The sequence below is a fragment of the Mustela nivalis genome (assembly GCF_964662115.1).
Source record: "Mustela nivalis genome assembly, contig: HAP1_SCAFFOLD_1303, whole genome shotgun sequence".
In the NCBI taxonomy this organism is placed as follows: Eukaryota; Metazoa; Chordata; class Mammalia; order Carnivora; family Mustelidae; genus Mustela; species Mustela nivalis.
In genome coordinates this window covers 128432-150936 of record NW_028135361.1, presented here as the reverse complement: position 1 = coordinate 150936, position 22505 = coordinate 128432, and the positions used below count along the sequence as shown (strand labels likewise).

The window sequence follows — 22505 nt, the reverse complement described above, 5'->3', positions numbered from 1 at the left end:
GGGTCTCCCCCTCACGCACCCTGGTCTGCAGCACCTCCCTGCCTTGGGCGCTCTGGACTGTGGGGTCCCCTGCTCACGAACCCTGGTCTGTGGGGGTCTCCTGCTAACGCACTCTCATCTGTGGGGTCTCCCCAGCTCTCGTGCTCTAGTCTGGGGGGTCTCCCCAGCTCTACACTCTGGTCTATGGGGTCTCCCCAGCTCATAAGCTCTAGTCGGCAGGGTCTCCCCAGCTCACTCACTCTGGTCTGCGGGGTCTGCCCCTCATGCACTCTGTGTCCACCCCGCCACACAGCATGTGTTTCCCAGCCACCACACTGCTGACACTCCCTGCTGAGAGGCTGTCCTGGGCTCTGTAAGATTTGAGTGGTGTCCTTCCACTGCATTCGCCCCGGCTTGGCTCCCTGTCATGCGGAACGACCCTGGCTCACTCTGGCCCAGGTTGGGAGACACCGCTGCCCTGGTGGAGAATAGCCTACTAGGTGGAGGGGCCAGGACTTCAGAACCTGGTGCTCCTGAGTGCAGTGGGCTTGAGATGCAGGCAGGGGTGCCGGGTGGAGCACTGGAGCCAGCAGATGGTTAGCAAAGGCCCTGGGGTGGGCAGGCCATGCAGGCGGTACACAGACAGGGACCCGGATCGCCCTGGACAGTGGCACCAGCTGCACGGTGACTGCAGGTGCTTCGTGAAGCTGCGATGTGACGGGAGCCATCTGCCCGTCACGGGGTTGGCTGCCCCGTGGCTGTTCCTGCTGTTCCAGCCAGCTGAGTAAACCCTTAATGGGATGCGGGACAAAACATCTCTTCACGGGGCTGCAAAGCCTCCCAATCAACTCTTCAAATAAGAGTCACACGCCCAGGATGGGGGTGGGAGTGTGCAGTGTGATTTGGAGCAGTGTCTCTGCCAGGGCTGAGATTTCTGTCGTGGTGATAGAGGTTCCTAAAGACCCGGGTCCCCCCGGCCTGGGATGACGATACTGGCTGTTTACAGACAAAGCTGAATTGGAAAAAGAGAGACCACGCTTGGGGAATGTCACTTCATTTTCCTTTCCTGTGACTGCGGTCCAATCCACGGCGGTGCCAGCCCCTCCCCGCGGAGCTCCAGGGTGGCCCTTTCCCCCTCACCTGTCCTCTGCCTAGAAACTGAGGGGAAGAAGCACGAAGTCCCTCAGACTCTGGAGGTCTGAGCCCATGCGACTCTGCCCTTTGCTGCTGTGTGACTTCAGGCCATGCGAGCCTGGCCCACCTTTCTGAACAGGACAAGGGTGGCCACGATGATACCACGCCTGCTTACTAGTGGCTTATTCCAGAGCCCACAGGAGTCACGATAGCACTCTGAGGGCGTGTTCTTACTACTCCCATCTTACAAAAGAGAGAGAGGCTTCGAGAGGTCAGACAGTTTGCCAAGGCCAAGCACCTCATCAGGGCCACCCTGTGTGGTTGTTCCGGTTGTGTACTGCAAAAAGGAGCTCCACCTAGGGCGACAGTTACACTGCCGATGAATGCTGACGTCCAAGACAGCATGAAGAGGGCACAGGGCTCCCAGCGTGGCACTGGGCATGTCCGAGAACGATTTCCTTCATGACCCACCCACACGCCCATGCCCGGATCCCCATGCAGGAGCACAGGAGCTCACGCTCCCTCTTGGCCTGACACCTGCTGTGGAGCAGACCCTGAGTCAGCTCTGGCTGCCTGGCTGGAGGATGGAGCAGGTGCATGCTGGTGTCCATGAGACTGGGAGCCCAAGGGAACAGCAGGTGGACGTGGGGCACCAAGCAGGACCCTGCCCAAGGACCAGGACCACAAACACTGCTCTCTAGCAGTCGGGAGGGTAGACATCCCAAGGCAACCTTGCTGGCTGGACCCAGGAATCACAGGGCTAGCCTCCCTGGCCTGACCTGTTTCATGCCTTTTCCAACCTGCCCTTCTGCGCCCCAGGATCTCAGGATGGCCCAAAGACAGAAGGGAGCCTCACATGAGGCCTGTCCTCCAGGGCCCGGGTGGGTCCCACCTGCTTGCTCAGTGAGGAGCATGGGAGGGGCGTCAGCTCTCACCAGGCCTCGAGATTTCTGTAGGTGGATGTGTCCCTAAATGTTCCCTGACTCCTGCCCAACATGTTCCTCTGGTGCTTCAGCAACCCCTCCGAACCGCCCTCCAGCAAGCATGTCGGGCTCCAACTGCAGCACGATGTGCGAGTTCTCCACACACCATGCTGCACCACACGGGACGGGGACTTCATGCCAGCGGCCTCTGTCAGTACTGTGCACGACACACTCTTCCCTTTGTACGACTGCCACTGATGATGAAGTCCTTGAGACTGTGCTAGGGTCACCTCCACCAGGAAGCCCTCTCTGATTACTCAGGAGTCGCCCTGAAGATTCTCACCCTCTCTATGTCACATGGCAGTCCTCAGCTCCGTGGCCTGTGCCCAGGGGCCTGCACTCCCCTCTGTCATGACGTGTACCACTCTTGGTGCTCACCTTCTCCACCAGAATTTGATCTTTTCCACGCTGTGGACTCTATCAGCAGGGACTTGACCAACTGAGAAAAGCTTTCTCAAGGTCTGGTGTGGACCAGAGCCAGGGACTCACAAGTCCTTGTGACTCTGCTAAGTCGGGAGCTCCTCACCAGGCCACCGCCAGCAATGTCCGAGGCTCCCCATCCCCCGCACCTCTGGCCCCCCTTCTGGTCCTGAGCTTATCTGGGACAGGGCAGCTCCTCACAGACGTGCTCTCAAACCCTCCAGCAGGCGCCGAATGCTACCCATTCTTCCCAGGGATACCGTGAGCGTTCCTGTGCCAGGACGGAGCATGCGAGAATCTGATGTGACACGCTCGCCATCCTCAGAGAAGGTTCTGACCAGTGAGGAATGGGCTGCAAGGCAAACCACTGGAACAAGACGTGTTTGCATTGGGTCGAGCAAAGCGCTGTGCAACGCGGTCCTGAGACGGGCTGGCCCTACATGGAGGAGAAGGGGTTGGCTCTGGCCGAGAACAGCGCACGCGAGTTTGGTCCCAAACTGCACAGCACCAGAGCGCCTGACCAGCCCTCCATGCGTCACGCAGGATGCAGGGAAGAGGGATATCCAGAAGAGCCCAGCCCTGGAAGAAAGGCATCTTCACCGCCTGGACAAGGGACCTAGAATTTGCCCTGCATGCGACAGGTGCCAGGACAGTCCCGTACTTCATAGAGACACCACCTTCTTGGGACCTGAGCCAGCGCCCCAGCAGCTGATGCCTTGCTGGCTCTGAGCTCCTCCGGCAGCAGAAAGGACAGACAACCAGGAAGGCCCAGGAGGTGGGAGACCGGGGGCAGCTGTCCTTCTGATGGGGATGTCCTCTTCTTGGCCAGAACCTTCTGCAGCCCTCAAAGCAGGAGCTCATCAAGGAACAGACAGAGTGACCGGGCCATGGACACCTCCTGGATCCTGGGAGCATGCTCAGGTCCGGGCGAGATGGCGCAGAGGTCAGAGAGAACATGGCCTCACTGGGTCGAGGATGCGGCCCTTCCTTCCAAGGAAGCCTCGGTCTCCACATCCAAACCATCTGAACAGCTTCCCAGGCTTGTGGTCGGGATGCAGCCCTCGAGCACGGAGGGAGGGACGAAGGAATCAGATGCTGCCAGGCCTCTCCCCCAGCACCATGCACGCCATCCCCAGGACCGACCGGGGAGCCCCAGGCCAGGGCAAGCTCCTGCCCTGGACATGAGGACCTGGGCCCAGCCCTGGGGAAGCAGGACGGAGAGGAAGACTACGTTCTTGGTGCTGGTCCTGCCGGCCTGCTGGTCATCCCCTCAGGACCAAGGGGCAAGAAAGAGCAAAAGACAGAGTTCTCATCCCCAGGGATTCTCAGTCCACACAGCAAGAAAGACCCAAAGGAGCACCCCAGCTCATGGCCCCAAAGCCACTGGAATGTCACAGTGTCTAGCCCCTCCTTGGTTCTCCTGCACGAGTGGGAGACACAGCTCCTCTGAGAGACCCCCCGCGTCCATGGCGATGCTCCCTTCCCGCATCCATGGCGACGCTCCCTTGCCTGTGATCCTCCACACCCGTCTGAGCTGGGCCTGCAGCCCAAACCATGCAAAGATCAGCTTTTTCTCAAAACAAGGAGTTCCCTGAGGCCGGTGGCTTTGTCAAGCCCCAGGCATGGCCTGCAGCAGGTGCACAGTCCCTAGTCCTGAACTGCAGAAACACGTGCCATTAGGCCACCATAGAAGCTCATGCGGTGGGTGCGCCACCTGCCCTAGATCCTTCCAAGCTGCTCTCTGAGATGCAGGACCTTAGCACCTGGATGAGCAAAGATCACTGACAGTCTTTGCCCAATGGAGGACCCTCCTTTCTCAGGGAAGTAGGTCCTTGGTGGCCAGTCACATCCCCTGCTCAAACCATGGGGCAACCGCTCCCTGAGCACAGCTGATGCACCCCCACCCCCACCAGGCACCCTGGAGTGTAGGACATGTACGGGCTGGGGCGAGCCTCCAGCGCTGGAGGCCAGTGGGTGACCAGCACACAAAGGCTCTGGGGGCGTCCAGGAGTGGGCAGCCCACAAGAACCATTCCCCCGGTCTCATGGAAACTGTCCACGTGGCGGAGAACCTCGTGAGGCCAGCCCGTGATGGTCCGCCAGCGAAGGAATTAGTTTAAGTCTGATGTCTGCTCTTCATTCCAGGAGACGGAAACTGGGACCGCACGGTGGAAAGCTATTTCTGAACACTCAGAGTGGATGGTGGCTTCCAGTCCACTGCCATCCACGTCACCCTGAGGTCACGGTCAGCACCGAGACGCACTGCTCACAGCCCGTCTCCCTCTTGAACTAGAGGCAGGCTCTCATGCCTCTAACGGGTTTCCCGCGGCCACCGGGAAAAGTCACCACACGCTCTCTTGTAGCTCTGGAGTCACGAGGTCTAAATTCGGGGCCGTGCTCCCCAGACAAGTGTGTTCTCTTGTCTCCGAGGAGTCCAGACACAACTGTGCCCTTGCCCCTTGGGCCCTCCTCCACCTCCAGCAGCGCCTGCAATCCTCTACCTGCTTCCCTCGCTCCCGGTCTGTCTCTTCCACACACAAGCCCACACACAGCAACATATACACGTGTGCACACACATGCCTCTGCTTCCCTTGTCTCACCTCATCTGAGGCAGACCCACCTGCCCCCACGTAGGAAGCTCCTCACACGGAGCTGGTGTGTGGCCCAACAATCCAGGATCACCCCACCCCCAGTGAGAACCTTGAACCAGTCACATCGGCGAAGCCCCTCCTGCAAGGGGATGTCACACATTCCCAGCTTGGGGGCAGCAGGACGTGGCATCTTCTGGAGGCCGGGACCCCACCTGGCCCAAGCCCCGGCCAGCTCCTCAGGTGCAGCTTCTAAAGCCCCTCGGGCCTTGGCCTGACCACCCCCCACCCCAGACAGAAGCCTATCTGTGTGGCTCTGAGCAGTGTGCCACCCCCGCCGCCCGGCCCTCAGTTTCCCGTGTGTGCAGGGCCATGGGCTTCCAGTTCTGCCATCCAGCCGCAAGACCGCTTGGCACATAGGCTGAGCAGGGAGGGCCCGGCCGTTCGCTAGCAGCACGGCAGTGAGGACACCTGTGTCCAGAGAGAGAAGCCACTCACCTAGGACCCAGTCATGGAACGTGAAGAAGTCCCTCAGCTTGCGTGTTCTAATTGAATCAGCACAGATTTAACTCGGGTGTGACGTTCAGAACATGACCCATAAAAACATCCACCAGTGCTGCTCTACGGGGCCTCCCGGAGGAAAGATGCCCTCGGGGGGTTCAGGAAAGGGCCACCTGGCTGGGGCTGTTAGCCGGAGGCTGGGAAGGGCTGGCGGGAAGCGTGTGAGGAAGGATCTACGACAGGCCAGAAGATGTCACCCTCCCACCTGGACGTCCCGAAGCAGAGGACGGGGTGTAGCGAGGGTGACCAAGCTGGCCACGGGTCTGAGGCTCAGTGTTCTTGGCTCCAAGATGCCTGTGCCCCTCAGCATGGCTCTGAGATGGGTTGAAGGCAAACCCCTCGTGCTGATCGGCCAGCAACAACCTCCAACGACAAGTGTCCACTAGACCTCCTGACCTCCGTCTGACCAGCCTTCGCCCAACCCCAGAAACACTCTTACTGGTTCCCACTCTGCTAGTGAGGAAAAAGCCCTCCTAATAAAAGCTCCTCACTAATAACAAGAATCCTCTCTTGTGGAAATTTGGCACACATTCTTCAACAACAAAAAGGAAAACAGGATGTATGCTTTGCAGCACTTACCAGCCCTGAGAAGGAGACGTGGTAGACTCTGACTCATTTTTCCAACCACGCTGGGGAACGGAGATGCTGTCAATGTGAGCGTGAAGGAGCTGTGGGGACAGAAGTTAGAGATGAAGTCCGTGAGAGTCTAACAGATGTTATTTTTGGAACTGGATGTGGGGCAGCAGATAGAACCGTCCCTGCTGGGGCTGTGAAGGTCACACCTGTGCTAGGACACCAGGGGCCCCAGTGTCAGAAGCAGAGCTTCCAAGGGCCAGGACCTCCCCATCCCTCACATGGAGGATTTCCTCTAAGAACACCTCCATCCTCACATGAGGGTCCATGTCCACACAGGACGAATGAGAAAGGCTGACACAGAGAGGAGCTTGTGGGAATGGGGACAGAGGTTCAAGCCACCGGCCAAACGTGGCACGTAGCCACCAGGTAAAGCGGCGTGTGGTGCCAGGAAGGTGCCATCAGACGTCCTGGCAGAGAGGATTGGAGAGACCACCTCCCCTGCGGACGCAGGGTGTGGGCAGGAGGCCAGGGTCACCTGTGTACTGGACTTCCAACTCCTGAGGGCTGGCTACAATCTGTCTTGTCCATGCCTCTGTGCCCCATGCAGAGAAACGGGCCCAGCAGAGAGCAGGTCCTCACAACATGGTAGCTGGCTGAAGGAACCATGAATGAGTGAGTTCCTAAGCACACGGCGCTGAACCAGCTCAGAGCTGGGCCCTCGGGACTCCAGCGCACTCTGCTGGGGGATCACCCAAGCCAGGCCGCCTCGAGGACCCCCCCAACCAGCTGCCCTCTACGCAGACTCCTCTGGCTTCTCTGGGACTCCTTTACTCAGCCCTCCCTGATGGCCGGCTGGCCACGAGGTGGGACACAACCCAATGCAGGGGCTCCCGGGGTTCCCCGGACGGCTCCCTCCCAGCCCCGCAGACTTTTGGCCACCAAGCCCTCCTCATTCCACCTTCCATCCTCCTTCTGCCTTACAGCTAGCTCCCTCCGTCTCGGCCGGGCCTGCATCCTGCCCTGCGTCCTGGCCCTCTGGCCAGGGGGCCCGACCCGCCTCTGCTGCACTAACAAGCAAGCCCCATTCCAGAGCCTGTGGTACCATCACTGTCACCCGAGGCAACCACAGTACGGCCACTCTCCCAACACAGGGCCCAGCATTCAGGGAGGGGAAGTCCCGTCTGAGATACTGCGTTTTCACGGTAGAAAGAGAAGCCAAGCCAGGAGTGGAAAAACTCAGTGCCTCCGGGATGGTGCCATAGCTGGTCCCCAAGTGTCTGATGCCCCTCCCTCCATAAGACGGAGTTAAGGGCCCCACTCTAGGTGAGTGGGACTGCGGGCCCGCTGCAGCCAGCAAATGTCTGCCCGGGTTTCCTGGGATCCCTAGGGTGTGGCTGCAGGGTCCCCAGGCAGCGTGCTGGCCTCCACCTGTGCCCACAGGGCTCTATCTCCACCGTCTGGGTGACCTGGACATCCACCACGGGAGGATGGGGTGCAGGGCATTGCCTGAACCCTACACCAGCAACGGGCGCAGAAATGTGTGCAGAGAGGCGGGACAGCAGGCCTGCGGCGAGGTTGGGAAATACGGCTCACCCCCCAGTAGACTGCCGCCTGGGAGTGGAAGACCGGGATCTAGGTGATGCCTGTGTCCCCAGCAGAGGGGGGCTCCCCAACGACCCCTTCAGTCTCCCCTCACAGCACCCCTTCCCCTGCCTCTCACCTCAGGACACACAGTCAACCTGCCAGATCAGGTACATAGACTTATCACAAACCCATGTCAAAGGCAGCACACCTTCCCTGTAAAACCTGCTGTGGCTCCCCGTTCCAGTCGCCCAATGCGGCTCCAGCATCTGGGGGCTAGGAACCAAAGGCTCAGGTCATCTCCCGTGAGTGTGGATTGACGGTGCAGGGACACATGCACAGCGGCCCTCTGCTGGCCGGCAGGGGTCGGGAGCTCTCCTACACGCTGGGCAGACATCCAGCAGGCAGAGCCTGCTGTCTGTCCTCCCCGAGGGCTTCTGTTTGCAGGTGGCCCCTCCCCCCAGCAGCATGGGGGCAGGATTGCAGGGAAGTGGGAGCATGGGATGGACCCTCAGGGGTCAGCCCTGAACAACACAGTGTCACTTCTGGCACATTCTTCACATCCAAAAAGACCGCAGGGCAGTCAAGTGCTACAGGAGGGGATGAGATCTGTCCTCGGTCGGGCAGGAGGAACAGCGTGTGCCTTTGTGGAGGGGGGACTCCCTGGGATCCATGCTGGGATGCTGCATCTCATCACAAGCTGAGAACAGGGTGCTCGGTATCCACACACTACAGAGATGCCTTGGGTCATCTCAGGAGGGTCTACATAGGGTTGACCCCAAAGTCACACACTCCGGAGGTCTGCCCAGGGAGACTTGGGATGGTGAGACGAGGTCCCATAGGCACAGACCATGAGCAGGTGCAGGGAGAACTCCATGGGGAAGGAGGACCCCCAGGTCTGGGTGGAAACTGACACCTGGCTGCACTGGCTGGTGCGGGCAGACAGACGGACCAGAAGGAGGAACAACTGGTGAGTGATGCCTGGTGCCCACAGGAGGGGAGTCTCTAGAAAGAGCCATCAAGGGCCACAAAGAGCTCAAGGGCACTGAGAACAGATGACTCCACAGTGTCCGTGGGTTGGCACTCCCACATCCTCCCAGGGCAACACCTCCCAGGAGAATTTCGGAGCCATGGGGGCTGGAAGCACACTGCGGCGGGTCAAAGAGGGAGCTAAGAGTGAGGAGAGAGACTCGGTTCTGTCCCGGGCTGGCCGAGGAGGACCGCTGTGGAGGAACCTGTCCTCACACCCCGTGACTCTTGCCGTTCTGGGACGCCAGGAGCTTCATAAGCCTGAGAGCGGCACATCCATGGGCCAAGAAATGTGTGGGCCAAACCTCACAGCCCCTAAGGCCCGCCGCCATGACCCTCGCCCAGGGCACACCTGCCCCGGGCGATGGCCCACAAGCCTCCTGCACTAATCATGCTCCCTAAGGAGGACTCCATGGTCTCAACCGGGGCTGTGACATGCTTGTCTGCACCACAATATCATGCATCCCACAAGGAAGAAGGTACAAGAAGCCAGGCAGCCTATGCTGTCCATCGCTCCCCTTGCCATGACAGCCCAGTACTAGGAACTCCACCCTGCCTCTGCAATGGACAGCTCAGGCTCTAGAAACTTCTGGGAGCCTCCAAGGGGCCACTTCAGCCGACGGGGGAAAGCCACCCCTCATGGTATGGAGCCAGCCAGGGTGCTGGCTGGCTCCATGATCTGCATCACCCTTGCATTGGGGAAGAGGCAAGAAGGCACACGGGTGCAGAGAAGGCCTTCTGGAGGTGAGCACGGGACTGGGAAGCTTACTCCTTCAAACCCTCACTCACGCGCAGGCCTAACGATGGCCCTGCTCTCCCAGGAGGTGAGCCCTCCAGGGGCTCTAGCAGGAAGACCTCCCCACAGGAGGTACACAAGGCCGGCTGTGACCTACAGGTGCTCGGGGAGGGAGAGCACAAGTGAGGCAGGCCTACCTTGGGAGAGACTCCCCTGCAGGAGACTTGCTTAAATTTCCTATCTCAGAAATGCAGAAGGACCCCAGACAAAGACGCGCAACCTCCTCCATCTGACTCCAGTGTGCAAGGCAGCCTTCTGATGGCCGCGCGTCGGTGCCTTCTGCTCTAGGAGAAGGAATGAAAGCAGCACTGATGGCAAAGATACCCGGGTTTGATGCACACAGTCCTCATCTCACAGCCAGCCACAATCCGGTAACTCGCAGAGATGCTGCTGTCAGTCTATACACCCAGGGGTGCATACAAGAACCACAGCCGCACTGGGCCTGCCTGGCCCCCGTCACAGGGTCGTGTCGCCCTCCCCAACCCCGGCTACCTCCGGAACCCGCCACGCAGAGCCAGATGCCTGTCCGGTACTTGGCAGGCCATGGGCTCCGCCGCACTTAGCAAGCTGGATCGTGATTCAGCATCAGGCGCCGGCAGCCTCCACCGGAGCAAGGCAGACGCTTAAAAATAGCAGAGCTGTGGCTGCATCCACCAGTGGGGGGCTGCTAGCCCCCAGCCAAGACCAACCTCCCCAGCCCCCCAGAGCAGTGAGCGGGGTTCCCATCAATCCCCCCAAAAATCCAGGGAACCCTGGGCAGGGAGCGGGGTTCCGGTCAAGCCCCCCAAGAATGCCAGGGTCCCTTGAGCAATGAGCTCACAGGTCATGAGCTGTGCAGCTGGGATTTGGAGATGGGCTCCAGGCTCTCCCTGAGTCCCACCTCGGCCCAGGGAGCCATTGGTGAATTCCCGGTCTTTAGTCTTCTCTCTGGGCCACAAACACTGATCACAATTACTGCTTCCCAGAAGAGGACTAGAAATCTGCCTTCACAGCACCAATGTGTCTCCCCACCTGTCCCTTTGTCCTCATTCTCATACACCTGCTGGGCTGTTCTACCTGTCGAACACAGATGTCTTGGGACCAAATTCACCATCTTCCTAATAGGAACTCTTCTCCCCGACTTTCCATTCCACATACGGACGCTCGTCACGAGAACTCCGACTACTGCTCCTCCCTTGCTTCATGGCATCTTTTTGGCTTCCTGTCCCCTCCGCCCCAGCCACCGGTGTCCAACACAGCCAGACCATTTTCCAGAGCAGCTCTTCCCAGCCTCGGGCCCAGGGCTGAGCTGGGCTGTGCGCCTCCGCGTGGTTCCACCCGGTGCATGGGCCGGGGTCAGCGGCACCCCTAGTGTCTGCCCTCTGGACGCCAATCCCAGTCACGGCAACCGCTGTGTCTCAGACAGCGTCCAACACCTGAGGACAGATATGCTACAAAGCATGGCTCAAACATGCTGCTCCTCCCAGGGTCCCGCAAGGGCTCGCCGAGGGCTTCCCGAGGAGTTCTTGGGAAGGAAACGGTGTTCAGGGTATTATGCTTCTGGTTCGTCATTTCCTTCCTCTGGGGTTTTGGGCTTAACCTCCCTCAGGCTGGCAAGTCCCTCAAAGGCTCTGGGGCTGAGTGCCCCAGCAGGGAGGCCGTGGGGCCACGGGCCAGGATGGGACCCCAGCCCCACCACCCTAGCCCGCCTGTATCCCAATACTGCAGTTTGAGGTCTGAAAATGGAGATGAACACAGTACCTGAGTACGAATTAATATGTGGAAAGCACGTAAACCATGCATAAAGCAGCCAACCACTACACGCTGGCCTATGGCCACCATGTCACCATCGTCATGCTCACCATCCTGGCAATGCTTCGTGTCTCTTACCTACATGTCTCCAAAACACACTCGCAGTTCAGGCCAGAGTGAGGCCCCCCCAAGCAGCACCAAGCCTCACACTTTGCCCAGGGACAGTGCTGCCTTTGTCCCCTGCCCTCCACCCGTGTTTCTACTCCTGGACCCCACGGTGCTGCCTGCACTCAACACAGAACTTCCCCATCACTGCGGCAGGAGACAGAATTACCTCCCGTCAAACTGCGTCCCAACCCCCGGGGGATGGAATCCCAGCTCGAGGTCCCAGGGAAAGCCGGTGACGGTGCCTGGTGCACAGTGAGTCCTTGGTGATTCTCATGGGAATGCTCTTCCCAATACTGTGATAACTCTTCGCAGAGGGGTATCCCAAGGCAGAGCTGGACACTTGTGCTAAGGTATTCTCCTAAAAGTACAGGGTGAGGACAGGTTTCAAACTCTCAGTTCTTATGTGCAAGGTCAGAAGCATGGCAAGACCACGGCTCTGCTGGTGTAGTGTGTGCAGAGTTCATTCATTTTCTCCCAGAAATCAGCAATTGCTTCATCACAGTTCAGCCTTGGTATTGGCTTTAATGACTTATCCATGGTCAGGAGAGTGAAACCCCATGGACTGTGCTCGGGACCATGACTTTCCCAACATGACGGGTTCCCCACGACACCTGCTCCCTGGTCTCAGCGTGAACAGGTCTGGCTCGGGAACCGTGTTCACTGGGAGCTGTCATTTCTTCACTCAGGCCTCGGGACCCATCACCCCGTGTGTTGGGAAACCCTGGTAGCGCGACCAACCACATTCCCCACACCCTCAGAAAGGGACCTGCCATGCCAGCTGTGGAAAGCTGACTGCCAATGCCCCACAACCCTTCCTCCGGGGGCTGGAACCTCAGGCCCCAGGGGACAGACCTAGCACAGGGACAGATGAGGACACATGGGGCAGACAGATCCTCCACGGGGTCAAGAACAGCTGCATAGTAAAGTATGCAAGAAAGTACCAGCTTATCCGAGTACCCCCCAACCATGAATGTGTCCAAGGGAAATTTAAGAGAGGACAGAGTTGCTCGTGAATGCACAAAGTCTAAAACCCAAGATGTGAGGGAAAGCACCTGCCCAAGGCAGGCTGAAAAGGATTTGTGGAGAATGAGATGCACAGGAGGTACGGATGGCTCGCAGCCGCGGAGCTCGCATGCTGGCCCAGACACCGCTGTAAGTGCTTTTCCACATGTGACCTCATCTAAGCCAGAGAACCCCTGGGAGGTGGCCACCGTTACAGCCCCCACCTATCTGCAGGAAGGCAAGTGACATCACAGGGAAGACCTCAGGGAGAGGAAATCAGGGTCACCATCCTGGCTCCACTGCCAGCCTGCTGGGAGACCCCCAGTCCACCTGCTCAGCGATGATTAATCCGCCCTCCGAGGTCCCTGCAGCATGGGTGCGTGTCCAGGGCCCACGCTGGGTAGGCCACGGGTCTGAACGACCAAGACGTTTACTATGTTGCTAATAGCCATCATGGGAAACAAAAACAAAAACACGGTTTCTCCTATGCCACGAAGCTATCCGTTTATAACAATAGCAGATAATCACACTTAGAAAGCCCATAATACTTCAATGTGTCCTAACGACGTGCTGAATTACAGAGATAACTAAGACAGAAGCATCATTTTTGCCATTTATTGGAGTATTTCTCACTCTACGCCCATTTTCACGGGGGGAGAAATAAAGATGACTATTTCCCACATGTGACTTTCCAGACAACGCAGGCCTTGGGTCCTGCCTGTTGTTCATCTCTGACTCCCACCCTGGCTGGCCCAGAGCCTCGCACATCAGAACGACTCAGAATATTCTTGCTCAGCAAATGATCGCTGCCTCTTCGAGGCTTACTTATTGTTTTACTATTTAGAGTGAAACGGCTGGACAGCAGTCTTTCTAAATTGCGGCTTGTGCCACAGCCAGGGGAGCGAGAGGTTTAACCGCGGGGCGACTCCAAAGGCACCTGCCCATCCCGGTGAGCCCGGCCCCTCCACCCAAAGGTCCCCAGCACATTCTGGTCCCAAGCCCAGGCATTTAAGTCCAAAACTTCAAAAACAAGGAAACCCTAAGTATGAGAAACAGTTTCCCAAGCCCCTGGCCACCGTGTCCTCCCTTGCCTGAGCAAGGGCCCTGAGCAGTTGGCCCTGAGCCTGGGATGTTCTGGACTCTTTTCGGGTAACGAATGCATGTGAGGCTCCTCACACCAGTCTGCATACACCCCTGCGCCGGAGTGGGGCCACCCACATCTGGAAGCTAGAATGTGGGTGGAGACAGAGGGCTCCCAGGAGGCAGTGAGTAGACGGGTGACTGTGGGGAGCCCGACCTCAGCTGGCCTGGCCACCGCCCACCCCATCGGCCTGGAGGAGGCCCCTGAAGAGCTCAGGCCCAGCCACCACACCCGGACCCACAGGTAGGTCAGAAGCCCTGTGCGCTTCAACTGGGAATGTTGGAAGGAGGAGGGGAGGAACAAAGTAAAGGTCCGACTGGGAGAGGAGAAACCGCCCCGGGAGAGATAGATGCAAAGCGACTTAAAATGCAATCCGAGCCAACTTCATACTACTGTAGGTATTAACCCATCACTACTCCGCAGGCCCACTCCAGCAGTAATTCAATGTTTACCTGACCTAAGCCAGACGTGGCCTACTTGGTGGCCCGGGGACCCACTTGCAATTGATTGTTTTAGGGGCCAGCAGCTGTAATCAAATACTGGGAGTGTCTAGCAGTTGGCTGATGAGGGAAGAGCAAACATTACAGCCTGTAATTTGGGAAACTGCACATGTGAGCTTCCGGATCATCCCCGGGCCCCACATCAGTGTCTCCAAGTTCTGTGTAGAGCAAACCACGGGGAACGTTCAGGGAATGACTTAAGAAAACACACGAATTGGAAAACAGCAGATTGTTAACACCCCCCTTCTCTCTCACACACACACACACGCACATTTGCACACATGCCACTCTTCCTTCAGAGCTCCGCTCTGGATCACCTCCTCCTGGAAGCCTTCTCTGCTCTCCCCTGAGCTCTGAGGCCTCACAGTACCCCTTCATCAAAATTCACACTGGTCTGTCTCAGGTACCTGCCAAGGGCTGACTTCTGTCCCCCCCTTACCCCCAGACTCATATGTTGAAACCCAAATCCCCCTGAGCGACTGGAGGAGGGGACTCAGATTAACAGAGGTCATGAGGGTGGAGCCCTGAGCCACTATGGCTGGTGTCCTCGTGAGAAGGGACTCCGGGGAGCTCCCTCTCCCCACTCCCTCTACCCACCACACACGGCAGGAATGGCCACTTGGGGCCCCAGCAAGAAGGCGGCCATCTGCATGGACCTCGCTGGCCCCTGACCTCTGATGTCCAGCCTCCAGAACTGCAAGAACATGAAGTGCTGTCTTTTAAGCCACAGGTCTGTGGACTGCCCACACCTGACGCCAGGTCCTCTCCCCCATGTCTCGTCTGAGCTCCTAAAGCAGGACTTACACACAGTAAGCACTTACTAAGTTTCTTTGGTTAGGAGGAACCATGCAACGGGAGGCAGGCAGAGGCTGGCAAGACCACCTCAGTTCCTCACCCACAGCAGCTCAAAGCCCTGCTTGAATCCGGCGGGCTACAGTGAGGAAAATCTCGGGCCCTTCAGGGCTGCATTGGCCGAGGGCAGGACAGGGTTGAAGACTAAACCAGTGTCCTTCTTGCCAGTGACACAGGCATCCAAAGCCAAAGGGAAGGAAGAGTCAGAAGTAAAAATTCTCGATTCAACAGTATCTCTTAATCCCATGGTCTCAGATCTTGGCTGCCAAACCACTAAGGAGCCTATTGACCCGCCGACCAGCCACGAGGCCAGAACAGACTCCGTCCCTCTGTGCTTCCAGAGCTCAGGAGAGCCAGCCCGCCTGGAGACCACCCTGGAAAAGGAACCTAACATTCCCTGCAGAGGCCCAATGCCAGGGCTGCCCTTGGTCCCAGTGCACAACACTGCTCAGGAGAAACCGTTACAATGTTTCTAGAACACACAGAGTGCAGTTGGGTCAAGAGTCAGTGGGATCCTGGCATGGTAAGTGAAGATGCTAGGCGCAGCAACCACAGACTGGCACTGGACACGGACAAAGCCCTTGGTGACTCCTGGATCCAAACACAACCCCCTGCCCCCCGTGTCCCACTGGCCCAGTGCCTCCAGCAGCTGAGGTGGTGCCTGGGATAAAGGGAGACAGAGGGGGCATGTGGAGGAACCCCTCCCCTGCTGCAGACTCATTGGGGCTGTCCGGAGTTCTGTGGTGCCTTCCCTCTCCTTCCCCCAGGGAAAGAGAGGAAACCTCCCTGGTCATAAGCCCAAGGCAGCCTTCCAGACTGACATGGACTGAGCGAGCCTTGACCACGTCGGCTGCAGCACGTGCACCCCACTGACAGCACACAAGCCTCCCGGGACCACCAAAGGGTAAGCAGGAACGTCTGCTGGACAGAGGCCAGCTCTGGGATGGGTGGCGGTGGATCCCATCAGAGTCTGCAGAGTACGCAGCAAGAACCCAGGGCTGAGGGGCACCTGGGAAGGAAGGACCACCCACCCATGCCAGGGTGCTGCCAGCAGAGTCCCCGAGAATCCCCGAAGCGTCCCAAAGAGAGAGGACCAGCTTGGACGCAGCCCACCCCGAGCCCCAGCCCCCGGGGGCTGCCCTCCCTCAGCTCCCCCAGTGGTGGAGAGGGGGCGTCCTTGGCCCCTGTTGCCCACGCAGCTGTCGCACCCCACGGGATACCGGGCTGAATGGGGGCTGGAGATGCAGCTGGACACCAGTGAGAGCAGTGGAAGGTCCGGCGCACACCCACCTTGGACGGCAGTTCCTCAGAATCAGGGAGCACCGCGCAGAGCCGTCAGCATACCGGGCGCACGCATTTCCCGTCTCTCGCGGCCTCGGGGGCGTGGGCTCTGCAGACTCTGGAGCAAGTCCATCCCGCAGGCCGCAGGACCTAAGCCCAGCTCTGCCGCCTCAGCCACGCCAATGGAGGCGAAGTGCGCAGCCGCCCGTGACACCCACCAACGCGGGGCTCGAAAAAGAGTCACGGGGTGATTCAACGGGCTGAGCTGGAAGGCGTGGGGTGTCCTTAGCCGAGCTCTCTCAGCGCCTTGGCAGCCGGCCTGGGGGAGCAGGCGGCTGGGCGCAGGCCGGCCGGGCGCCTCAGGGACATCCTGCTCCGCAGCTTGCCACGCTCCCTGTGAGCGCCTGCGGACGTTGCCGGCGTATTTCCGGCACTTCCGGCGTCCTGCCCGCACTTCCGGCTGCGCCCATCCCATGCGGCCGGCTGGCCTGGATACTTAAGGCACTTCCGGGCCGGCCCTCTGATGCCCCTAGCGGGTGTGGACACCCCTGCACTTCCAGCAGCGTGGGGAGGAAGGGCTGCTGCTGTGGTCCCGCCTCTTTGTGTCCATAGAAATTTTGTGTTCCATAGAAACACAAAATGTCTGGGACGCCTGAGTGGCTCAGAGGGTTAAGCCTCTGCCTTCAGATCAGGTCATGATCTCAGGGTCCTGGGATCAAGTCCTGCATCAGGCTCTCTGCTCGGAAGCAGGGAGCCTGCTTTCCCCTCTGTCTCTCTGCCTGCCTCTCTGCCTACTTGTCATCCCTCTCTCTCTCTGTCAAATAAATAAGTTAAAAAATGTTAATAAAAAAAAAGAAAAAAAAGAAACACAAAATGTCTTTGTGTTCCATAGAAGTTTTAGGACTGTTTCGAGCAGCTCTGTGAAAACTGCTGATGGAATTCTGTTAGGGATTGCATTAAATTTTTTAAGAAGATTTTATTTATTTATTTAACAGAGAAAAATCACAAGTAGGCATAGAGACAGGCAAAGGGCGGGGGAGGGGGGAATCAGGCTCCCCACTGAGAGAGAGCCTGATGCAGGCCTCGAGAACCCTAAGATCCCGACCTGAGTTAAAGGCAGAGGCTTAACACTGAGCCACTCAGGCACCCTAGACATTTAATGGATCTAACTGACTTCCCTATCGAGCAGGTGCTAGGTTCTCGCTTAGTCCAAAGTGCCTAATTTAATTAATTATATAACAAAACATCTTTTGAATCAATAAAGTAAATTCAAATGGTTTTCTGATTCTTGACATTCTGACACTTTGTGGTGTGTAAAGCAGTTAAGTTAAAGTCAGTTTTTCTATTTTTTCTGTCTAATAATGGAGTCACCTAACCTTTCATCCATAGAGTGAAAATTCAGGAAATCTGCCATGATCAGGGAAGGTCTTTGGCAGCCACAGTCTCCCACCTTTCCGTCTTTGCCTGGATGAGCAGCCAGCCAGAAGTTGTTTGGGTCTTTTTCATCTTCATAGGGATCTTGATGAGGATGCCCTTCAATTATCCCTGTGAAGGTTTCTAACCTTTGCCAAACTTCAGCACCTCCAACCACACCATGTAGTTATTTCTTATCCCTACAGCTAAATGAAGCCAACCATATCAATTTTATTCTCAGGGCATTTTTACAGCAATGCCAAGTGCTAGCAAACATAGTAGTCAGCTTTTGAGGCAAAAGAGGGGGAAAAGGTGAATGTCTTTCAGGGAAAAACATTTCCTTGTATAGCCTCATTGACACCAGAGACAAGGACAGAGAAACATGCTTCTGTCAACACGAGTTTAATTGGGTGATATTGATCCCGAGAAAAAGAATGCAAAGGACCCTGCAACAAATCACCCAAAAGGAGGCGGATGTTACTTTCCTGAGACATGTACTCTGTCCTCTTTACTTGCTCAAGCAGCTGCATAAACCAGGGAGAAGAGGTTGACACAAAAATCTTATTTGGAATTGACTGAATTTTGGCAGAAAACATGTCCCAAGATAACTATTTCATGATGGTCTTTGGTTGTCTTGGGGAAAATTTAGTTTCGCTGAGAGGGCCCAAGAATATGTTGATGGTGGAGTGCTTCTTCAGAACTTCAAATTGTGAGAAAGGTAGCTCTTCAAACTTCATTGATTTTATTCATGCTAATTTATTAATTAATGCTGATTTTAGTCAGTAACTTGAAATATCATTTTTCCTCACTGGCTATATGATGGTTAGTTTTATGTGTCAGCTTAGTTGGGGTCTAGGACCCACCTATTTATTCAGGCACAATCCAGGTGGTGCTGTGAAGTTGTTTGGTAGATGTGGTTAATAACAACAATAAGTTGACTTGAAATGAAAGAGATTGTTCTCAATAATGGAGATGGGCTTCATCCAATCAGCCAAAGGGACTTAAGAGCAAAAACTGAGGTTTCTCAAAGAGGAAAGAATTCTGTGGGTCATGACCACAGCATCAAACCCCACCTGAGTCTCCAGAATGATGGCCTATCCTATGGATTTTCATGTGCCAACCCCACATCCCATAAGCCAATCCCTTGACTCTTTTCATTTGGAGAATCCTGATACAGTTGCTATCCAGCATGTTTTTTTAAGAAGTTACCACTACTTACACATAAATGGAATGATAAACCATACTCACAGATTGGAAGAATTAATATTAAAATGTGGATACTACCCAAAGCCATCTAGAGATTCAGTGCAATCCCTATCAAAATACCAATAGTACTTTTGACAGAACTAGATTGAAGTATCCTGAACTTTGTATGGAACCACAAAATACCCCAAATAGCTAAAGCAATATTGACAAAGAAGAACAAAGCTGAAGGCATCACAGTCCCAGAGTTCAAGATAAATTGCAAAGCCATCATAATCAGGGCAGCATGACCTTGACACAGAAACACACACTCTTTTTTTTTTAATTTAATTTAATTCTTTCAGTGTTCCAAGATTCATTGTTTATGCACCACACCCAGTGCTCCATGCAATATATGCCCTCCTTAATACCCACCACCAGGCTCACTCAACCCCCAACCTCCTCCCCTCCAAAACCTTTAGTTTGTTTCTCAGAGTCCACAGTCTCTCATGGTTTGCCTCCCTCTCCAATTTCCCCCAAATCCATTCCATTCTCCTCCCCTTCTCCCAATGTACTCTCTGTTATTCTTATGCTCCACAAGTAAGTGAAACCATGATAACTGACTCTCTCTGCTTGACTAATTTATTCAGCATAATCTCCTCCAGTCCCATCCATGTTGATAAAAAGTTGGGTATTCATTCTTTCTGATGGAGGCATAATACTCCATAGTGTATGTGTGTGTGTGTGTGTGTGTGTGTGTGTGTGTGTGTGTGTGTGAAAGAGACAGAAAGGGATGAAGGCAGAATGGACGTTGCACAGGGATGACAACTCCCGAGGCCGCAGTGAGCCAGGCTGGCACACGGGGACGCGTGGGGCTCTGGCCAAGTACATTTATACGCACACATCTATTTTTGAAGGATAGACCAACAACCTGGTTCAAGACCTCATGATTTCTGTTGCTTTATCCACTGCCCCCAGCTCAGCTGCAGGGAACACAGGCTCCAGAGGCGTCTACTCTCAGTACAAGCGCACAGACATCAGAAAACACAACCCGTACCTTTGAAGAAGCCGCCAGAGCTTTTCCTTTCAAAGCATAAACTCCGTCACAAAGCGAGGCATCCGTTCTGGGCTTGCTGACATGTGTGTGGGGCTGCCTGATGCCAGTGCCAGAGAGGCCTGATCTCAGAAGATGCCCCGCGGCCCATGGAGGACAGGAGGCCCCACATGGCAGAAAGAGCCGCCATAGCCAAAGAGATGGAGCGTCCGGACACGTCATGTCACCCTTGAGGTGTCCATCCGGGCCTGTGAGAGGAGACACAAGCCTGGCCAGGCTCTGCACCATGATGGGGACATGGGGTGCCAGGGGGGCAGTGAGCGGCTCTTGTCCGCCACACATCCCCTGAGGTGGAGAGCTCCACAGGGTCAGCAGCCAGTCTAGAAAGATGAACCCCTTCCTACGTGTTAGTGCTTCCAAATTGTTTGACTCTGCAAGAAAAGGTTATAAAAACATCACACTGCTTGCCCACGAGGCTGCAAAGTGATCAGAACAAGCTAGTTAGGTGACGCACCCTGACGATAACACGCGCGAGCTCTGACAGGACAGGGACCCATGTCGAGGTCCCAGTGCACCCGTTTCCCAGCTATGTCACTTGCTGAGTTTCTGGAACTTTACAAGCCCAGGCTGGCCCATCTGTGAAGTGCGTCAAAACCAGCGCCTGCCTCACAAGGCGCTAAGTGGCTTGCCACATCAACCCTCTGGCCACATGCTAAGCTCTCAGAACCAATGGCATCACTGGTGCTGCTGAGCACCTCCTCCTGACACGTGGGATTCACCTTCCACGCGAGCACCAGAACACCCTGGACGATCCCGAGTGTGCACAGAAGTGTGGGTACTGGGCTCACATGGCCACGCCCAGGTTCTCACTTATTTACTTAATGTGCCTCTGCACAGAATTCCAAGAAGAATGATAACAGTGGCCCTGGAGGGAACACCCAGCATGTGCCACAAGCCTCCCTAAATGTGTGATGTCCATGCTGGATTCTCACGGTGTCAGGAGGAGCGATGACCATCTGCCCCATGTGACAGGTGAGGGAACAGGGCTGACAGAGCTAAGTGATGCACCCCACGGCAAAGCCATCGTGTGGGAACCTACGATGTGAGCCCAACCAGTCAGACGTCAGTCCACGCTCTTGCTCAACATTGCACGCTGCCTCCCGACCCACTTGGGGACCCCATCTCCTGGCTGTTGGTGGGTGTGGAGAAGGCTTGGGGTGGGGACCACAGCCGACGCACTGGTGGGTCCCGGGGAGCCCCAAAACGGGAGGGAACCACTTTCCTGGCACAGCCAACCAGACCCAGGTGCTCAGGGGGCAGATCACCCCTACATTTAAAAGCCCCTGAAGGCTCCATGCTTCCCAGCACCATGCAGTGGATTTCCCTGGGACATCAAGAAAAATCAGACTGTGTGCTAAGAAAGATGGGAAACTGAAGGGGGAACCAGATGACAGAGGGCAAGGGGCAGAGTCCCTGGGGATGACAACGGGTGCCCCGTGACAGCATGACTCCTCCTTTCAAAGACCGCATATGATTCCAGTAAGGCTGAGGAAACAGCAACATCGATGCATCTGGATAATCTTCCATGAATCCTTGCCTGGTACCCCGAACCATCGTTCAACCTGGCCCCGTTTCTATCAAGTCTCGAAACACAAAAATCCTTCAGTCGGCGCTGTGCCTCTTGGTTCTGAATCACAGTTTTGGCATCTTTGCCCAGTTAGCAGTTCAAGATCCCACGAGTGCTTCCACCAGATACTTTACAGGGAGAGCAGACATGCGAGGATTATTAAACACATACACATGGTGTACATACATGTGTACATGTGCATGTGTACACACACACACATGCACGCAGCCATGCATGCACACACTCGCACACCAAAACCTCAGAGGAAAGGCCACTGTGGCCTTTGTGGCAGCGGTCACTCTGGCCATAGCCCTTGCTGGCGGAGGACGAGGCTACACTCCAGTTCTATGTTCCAACCTTAGCTACCAGCTACTAACACTAGGGTCTGTTTCATTTGCTCCCTGCAGATCCTCCAGACTCCACAGAAACAGCTCTCAAAGCTTCAAAATGAAGCTTATCGGAAGGTAACCGATTGAAAAACATTTAAACAAAACTTGTCAAAATCTTGAAACAGGCATCTTGGACTGATAGAATCGTAATCATGACACCGTCCACCCAATCTAGTTCTGGCTTTCTGAGCAACGAGACACCCCCAGGCCCAGAGGAGCCCCTTTCCTTATGGCCCAGGCTCACCTCTACCTGCCTGCACTTCTGGACATGGGGGACACCGCATCCCTGCAGGTGAGGGTCCCCAGAGTTAACAGGTGAAAGTACTGGGTGCTCAGTTATATTTGAATTGAGAATTTAACAAATGAGTTAAGTCCCATGCAATATTGAGAGTACGCTCAAATTAAGAAATGATTTGTCATTTATCTGAAATTCAGCTTTTACCAGGCATACCGTGTCTTACCTGACACATGCACTGGAGGCCCAACCCCAGGGACCTGGGACGGGTGGGGGCCGGACTC

General features: G+C 56.1%; 1 protein-coding gene across 1 annotated transcript in view; it reads right to left on the bottom strand.

Moving 5' to 3' along the window:
* LOC309857808 (uncharacterized protein) overlaps nucleotides 1–22505 on the bottom strand; it is a 36487-nt gene that overhangs the window by 3793 nt on the left and 10189 nt on the right. The window contains exon 4 of the mRNA XM_082750578.1: nucleotides 6244–6332. Within this exon, the coding sequence (XP_082606704.1) occupies nucleotides 6244–6332 (89 nt within the window). The remainder of the gene's footprint in view (nucleotides 1–6243; nucleotides 6333–22505) is intronic.